Source organism: Macadamia integrifolia, unplaced genomic scaffold (assembly GCF_013358625.1).
Source record: "Macadamia integrifolia cultivar HAES 741 unplaced genomic scaffold, SCU_Mint_v3 scaffold2077, whole genome shotgun sequence".
Taxonomy (NCBI): Eukaryota; Viridiplantae; Streptophyta; class Magnoliopsida; order Proteales; family Proteaceae; genus Macadamia; species Macadamia integrifolia.
Window position 1 is genome coordinate 64252 of NW_024868496.1, and position 6917 is coordinate 71168.

Below are 6917 nucleotides of genomic sequence, written 5' to 3' on the forward strand. Positions count from 1 at the left end.
GAAGTAAGGAACATGATTTCCAATTCTCGTACAATTAAAAGGTTGAGATGTGTAACCCATTTATTATCTCTCCAAATTTTTTGATTGATTATCTGTCTTCTCCTACTTTCTTCCTATTCTCTCTCTCTCTCTCTCTCTCTTTATCAAATTTTTTTTTAATTTTCATTTTAATCATTTGTATGATTAAAATAATAAATGAATTTTAATTTTCATTTTAATCATAATTTAAAATTCATTTATTATTTTAATCATACAAAATAGACTATACTAATCCGAGATCAATAAAAATTAATGGATACTTTTTGCCAAACCCTTATCTTCTTCTTCTTTTTTCTTAAGTTCACTCTCTCTCTCTCTCTCTCTCTCTCTCTCTCTCTCTCTCTCTCTCTCTCTCTCTCTCTCTCTCTCTATTTTTATTAAAATTTTATTTTAAAACTCACTTAGAATGGGTCTCTATCTGTCATACTAATACAAAGCAACCAAATAAAAAAATTTTTTACTCATCCATAGAGGACGATTCACCCACCATTCTAGGGTTCACAAATAGCTATAGTGTTTTAGTACAAGTTCGAAGTATCCTTCTGATATGCTCTCCCATTCGTATGAAGCCTATGATTAAGGATCCTGGACAAAAAAAAATTTCCTTAAAACTGTTAAGGCCAGAGAACTCAATTGATCTAGCACAATAGACCAATGGAAGGACGAAGAGGAGAATAATCAGGACACAGTTGGGGGGGGGGTGTTTGATCATTTCGTGCCCCCACCGTTTATATAATGAAAAATTAAATTGCAGGAATTGTATATAAATTGTACATAACCAAGGAATAAAGTAAAAAAAAACTGCTCCTAAAGAAGGGGAGTAGAATCTAGTAAGGCAAATATTACAGCAACATCAAATCTATTTCGGTAAAATTAAAAGAGGTTTGGCGAAGTTTTAGTTTCGATTGGAAAGAAGTATTTCGTTCACCAGATTGTCGAAATTGAGGACAGAAGAGCCAACAGGACTCGTGGCCGCCTCTGCTTTCTTTTTCCAAACCATGGCGTTGGTCTTCATCTCTTTACCCTTATCTCCTTCCATTAATTCTCTCACAAGCCTTTCAACGTCATTCCTCTTAACATTGTTGTCAATCTCTGAACCTATCCCCCAGTGAGTGCAGCAGTATCTGCAATTAGTTTGCTGGTCCGCAAAGAATGGCCAACAAATCACAGGCACACCACCGCAGATGCTTTCGAGTGTAGAGTTCCACCCACAGTGCGTTAAGAAACCACCTATGGCTGGGTGGTTCAGCACTTGCTCCTGTGGACACCAACTTGACAGCACTCCTCTCTCTTTGGTTTGGCTCACAAACTCGTACGGAAGCATGGCTGAGTCACCGGCTACGAGATCGGGCCTTATGATCCACAAGAAGGAGTGGTCGCTATTAGCTAGCCCCCACGCGAACTCCATGAGTTGCTGAGGAGTCATTACTGTGATGCTCCCAAAGTTGACATAAACCACAGAACTGGGTTCTTTGGAATCAAGCCATTCAAGACACTCTGATTCTTCTTTCCATAGATTGGACCCGATAGAGCTCAATCTATCGTCTTTAATCTGATCCAACATCAAGGGAAGAGGGCCGATGGTGTAAACGCGAGGCAACATCGTTGAGAGTGCATCCACAACGTCCTTCTCAAGGACATCAAAAGTATTTAGAATTATTGCAGAAGCTTTGTAAGCTCTCTCTGTTTCTCCCTTGATAAATTGGAGCATGAAGTCATCGGGATTGGTAGTTCGAATAAAACTGGGCATATCCCTCAGACGGATATTTTTCATTCCTGGGATCCAATCCAAAGTAGTGTCCAGGTACCCATTCGATAGGTAGCTCATATCTGTTCAGTGCCCAATCAAAACGTAAGGAGTTAATTGGTGATGACATGAGTGGGCTTTGAAGTTTATTTATATATAGCATACCTTTGAGAGGTGTAAGGCCCCTTTCCATGAGATGGCGAAAGTGCATGCAAGCCAAGAGGCCGCAGGGGCTGCTCGTCCAGAACAGTACTTCAGGGACTCCAATTTCCTCTGCAGCTTGGAGGGTGAAGCTCATGACAGCATCAGAGACTATGCAAGTGACTGGAGGTATATGGACTGTGGTGTTGAGATTGGAGAGGAGGTTGCGGAAGGGGACTAAGCAAGTGGTGCGTGTGGATTGACAAAGGGCGGGGACATCTTGGGTGGCATCTATATCAGAAGGTGGGAGACCGTCCGGGATAGTCTGGAATTGGAAGTCAGGTAAGCCTTTTACAGAATCAGGGCCTCTTGAGTTGAGTAGGCGTTTGTGATTGAATTCAGTGTTCACGAAGGTGATGTGGAAACCTCTGTGGCAAAGAAGTTTTGCAACCTTGAGCATGGGGTTTATGTGGCCTTGGGCTGGTGCTGGTATGCAAACTGCATGAAGCTTCTTCTCCTCCACTCCAACTGAAGCCATTCTCTCCTCTTTGGGAATAGAAACACACTCTCTCTCACTCGCACACACAGAGTTGTAGCGTCACTCCAAGAAGTCCCAGTTAAATTTATTAAGAAAAATAGTATAGAAAACAAAAGAGGAGGGATTAAAAGGGCCAAAGTCCCAGTTAGATCCTAAGAAAATTTCGATATTGACCCGGGTTATAACCCCATATAACAGCCAAGGGAATGAAATCTCTGGATAAATTTAAAAATACCCACTCAGAATGAATTTTTAACCCTTATCCTTGAGATTTTATTTTCCCAACTGATATCAAAGGTTGCTGGTAATAGTCAAGTTTCGTTTAGATCCCACGAGGCTTGCTGGTAGCAGCCAACCTACCCTTCAACTACACTAATAGTTGGGCACAGAAGCTTTGCTTTTGTTGTTCTGATGTGTTAGCACGCCTTGGAGTTGCTTGGTTGAGTAAGGCACGTAAGTTGATCTACGACTATCCTGGGTGGATAAAAATCGTTTGTTTTTCCTGATCCCTGTTTTGCTTTGTTTTTCTAGCTGCAGAACACGACACGTGTCCTCCTTTAAATCTGCGGTTGAGATTGTTTTGGTTGGCCTGTTGTTACTAAATCCGGTTTAGATCAATGGATGAATCAAACCATATTGAGTGGAACCGGTTCTGACAAACAACTCATAACCAGGTTTGAATTCAAAATCCCTAAAAGGAGATTTCTCAATCAAGAGGAAGGACCCAGACGACGTATCGTTGCTGCAGTCCGGCGATCTCGACCTGACTTTGACAGCTGGGTTTCATAGCAAGAGAGTAGCGGCTGGGCTTAGTGGGATTAATTTTCATCATCTTTGCCAGGAGAAGCGGCGACCGTCGACTCCGTCCATGAATTCGGAGGAATCTGTGACAACTAGCTTTGACAGTGAAGATCATCACACAGGAGGCGGCGAACGGAAGCTTCTCAACTTGTTCGTTTGAAACTTTTTTGAACGAGAAAGAGAAGAGACGTTTTAGAACTCAAGGATGTGTCGATATGTTGTCCTGTAATGTTTATTTTATTATTTCCTTCAACTTTTTAGGTGGAGTTACACCTGGTTGTTTTGGGGAAACCGGCGAGGTTTTGGGGCTATCTCTGGCCAATGATTTCTCTTTCTTCATACTTGTTTGAGTGAGATGAGAGAAAGGGAAAGATGAATATGTCTGTGATAATTCAATCTCCCCTTTATTTTTAGCTAATTAATGATTATGAGTTATGACTTATAACTTACGGCGGCAATAAGAATAGATAATATAGAGATGCTCTAATCTTTATGGATCCATGGAAATTTCTCTTCCCTTTGCCCTTTTCATGATTAATAGATCGCTTCTGAACTGAGAGAGAGAGAGAGAGAGAGAGAGAGAGAGGTTGTGGTGGTGGAGGTGGTGCGATGCCGGAGGGAGGGAAGGGAAGAGAGGCGTGTGGAGTTGGAAAAGGAATCTGGGCAGTGGGGACACCGGAGTTACTGCGGGATTGGCGTGTGGAGGGTGGAGGGGGTGTGGGTGTGAGAAACCTTCGCAGAGCAACCCACGAGCTTCGTGAGTAGAGCAGCAGAAGAAACCTTATACCCTAATCTTCACAAGAGAGAGACAACTAAACCCCTTCGTGAGCTTTCACCTTGATCGGGAGCAGCAGAAGAAACCACCGCTAGGGTTTCTCTTGCTACATTGAGAAGGGTGAGAGAAAGAATCGTGAGCGGTGGTTTCTTCCTACAAGAGAGACGCTGCAGAGGGGTGAAAGACAGAGAGAGAATCGTGAAATGGCAAACTTCTACGAACAAACAAGGGTTCCGGATTGAGAAATCTCCTTTTAGGGATTTTGAATTCAAACCTGGTTATGAGTTGTTTGTCAGAACCGGTTCCACTCAATATGGTTCGAGTTATCTATTGATCTAAACCGGATTTAATAACAACAGATCAACCAAAACAATCTCAACCGCTAATTTAAATGAGGACACGTGTCGTGTTCTGCAACTAGCAAAACACAGAAAAACAGGGATCAGAAAAACAAATGATTTTTATCCATCCTTGGTAAGGGTTTTCTTGCTGCTAGCTGGCACGGCCCCACCGAGGTCCACTGCAATTTGCCAAGTTGATTGGACTATGAAACTCTGGATAGGAAGCAAGCGTTGCATGGTCACCGGACCGTGGGGACGAGTGGAGACGATATCATTGAGAGACCATGTCATCTGTTCATTCCCTCGCTGACAAAAAGCTACACACCACAGTGGAGGAAAAGGCCAAAACGAAAAAAGAGCGACAGTGAGAGTGCATGAAATTAGTTACGTCTTCTTTTTCACAAACTTTAACTAAAGTAAGATTTTTTTTGCTTTTTATGTAAGAAAAAAAAATTACAGTAAGATTTTTCCTTTTTTTTTTTTTTTTTTTAATTTCTTTTAATTTACAGCATTCGTTGTTTTCAATTCTTTGTCGTCTAGTTCTCAGTGGAAGTATAAGGGATTAATTAAAGGGCGACTGATAGCAGGACGGTATTGTAATCTTATTTTTATTTTCTTTTAATATTAATCATCTATTTAATATTAGGTTAATCTAAATTATTTATTAATTTTTTTATATTATAATTGATTCTTAATTTTTAGGGTGGAGAGATGACGGACATGGTTACTTAACTTATCTAATACTATTTTATATAAATAAATAAATAAAAATAAAAATCCAATATAAGCAGACTCCTCATTCGATTCTGTTGGAAAATCTCAATTCTCTCTCTCTCCGTTCTTCTACTTTAACGTAGTTCCTTTATTCTATAGCAGCTATCATCATCATCATCTCTTTCTCTCTCTCTCTCAAAATAGGATGAGGTAAGAAAAAAATCAATATAACTAATTTAAGGCACTGAGCATATGAGAGACTTGGCCACACATATCCAAATACAATGTTTACATATTAATCATCAGGGAAGGGATTTGGACAGTAAAGCTTGCATGTATGGCAGAGGAAAAATTTGAATTTATAAAATAATCAAAACTATTGAATATCTAGGATTTTATTATTACTTCTTGGGTAAATATTATTAACCTATGAGAATTTATCATGGATGCAAATCTTTAGTGAGATTGGTAAACAAAACTTCAACTAGACTGGAGAACGCTGAAAAATGAAGAAGATAAAGGAACAACCTTGAAGAAGAAGCAAGGAGAGAAAGATGATCGAGATTTCTAAGCAGAATCAAAATAATAGTCTGCTTATATTGGGATTTTTATTATTTATTTATTTAAATATTAATAATATTAAATCAATCATATCACTTACGTGAACATTCACCGAGCTCTAGGCATTTCACATTTCTATTTTTTTGCACGTAACATGATCATTTTGTTTGAGGAAAGTGAATATTTACATACGTGAATGTACGTGAACGATCCTAATCTGTGAATATGACATTTATTAAATGAGGAGAGAGAAAATACATGTCATATCCACGGACCATGGTCGTTCACGTATACCTGATCTCCATTTTGCCTTAATTAAATATTTCTAATCATGCGACGTGTCATCTTTATAACAACTTTTATCCTAAAATACTTTTTAAATATATTTGCTGATTGTATGACGTATTCAATTTGATCTGAACCGTCTCTTTATCGACAATTTACAGTCTTTAAATGCGTGTCAGCTTTTCTGTTGCTTCACAGAAGTATTCAGTCGAAGATGAATGCCACAGTCAGATTCGATAATCCATGTTCTGACACTTCAGGGAGACCACATTAATGACGACCACATGGCCATGACGTAGGCTTACGGAACAATGACCTATCAGTTCCTTTATGAATTCTAGTCCACAGTGACATTGTCACACCTCAGCCTTTCCTATGTGAATTTCGGGCCACATTATCAGCACGAACCTCGGGACAATGCTTACCCAGGCCATTTCTCCTCCATCCTATGTATATCTACAAAGTACGGCAAGAATAAAAAAAAAAAAAAAAAAAAAAAAAAAAAAAAAAAAAAGATCAAACTCTACTTATATCTGATAATGTGTTAATTGTAATTGCTTGTGGTCTGTGTCACAGGAGCAGGCCCATTGGGCTTAAGATTAGAGAGTTTACCATTTAAAAAAAAAAAAAAAAAAAAAAAAGATCAAACTCTACTTATATCTGATAATGTGTTAATTGTAATTGCTTGTGGTCTGTGTCACAGGAGCAGGCCCATTGGGCTTAAGATTAGAGAGTTTACCATTTTCTTCAGTAGCAAATTAATAATGTGTTTTTTTAACAATTGCAACATCTTGTAGAACGATTAGATATTTTTCTTCACACGTTTATCATAACCTATTTCTTCTTGTGGAAGCATAGGAATCTGATTACATTGGGTTCAAAATCCCCAAATCCAGGTTTCCGTAATAAATCAGGTGAAGTTTTGGGCTGCTCAAATGAAAGGTAACACATCTGACCGCTCACAGGCGATGGATA

The 6917-nt window shown here is 39.1% G+C and overlaps 1 protein-coding gene across 1 annotated transcript; it reads right to left on the bottom strand.

Annotated features, from left to right (window-relative positions):
* Positions 1-766: 766 nt before the first annotated feature.
* LOC122065640 (7-deoxyloganetin glucosyltransferase-like) lies at positions 767-2832 on the bottom strand. The gene is made up of 2 exons (XM_042629459.1): positions 1952-2832; positions 767-1869 (listed from the first exon to the last, which is right to left on the bottom strand). The coding sequence occupies exons 1-2, from the start codon at positions 2463-2465 to the stop codon at positions 935-937; spliced, it is 1449 nt and encodes a 482-aa protein (XP_042485393.1). The 5' UTR covers positions 2466-2832; the 3' UTR covers positions 767-934.
* Positions 2833-6917: the final 4085 nt, after the last annotated feature.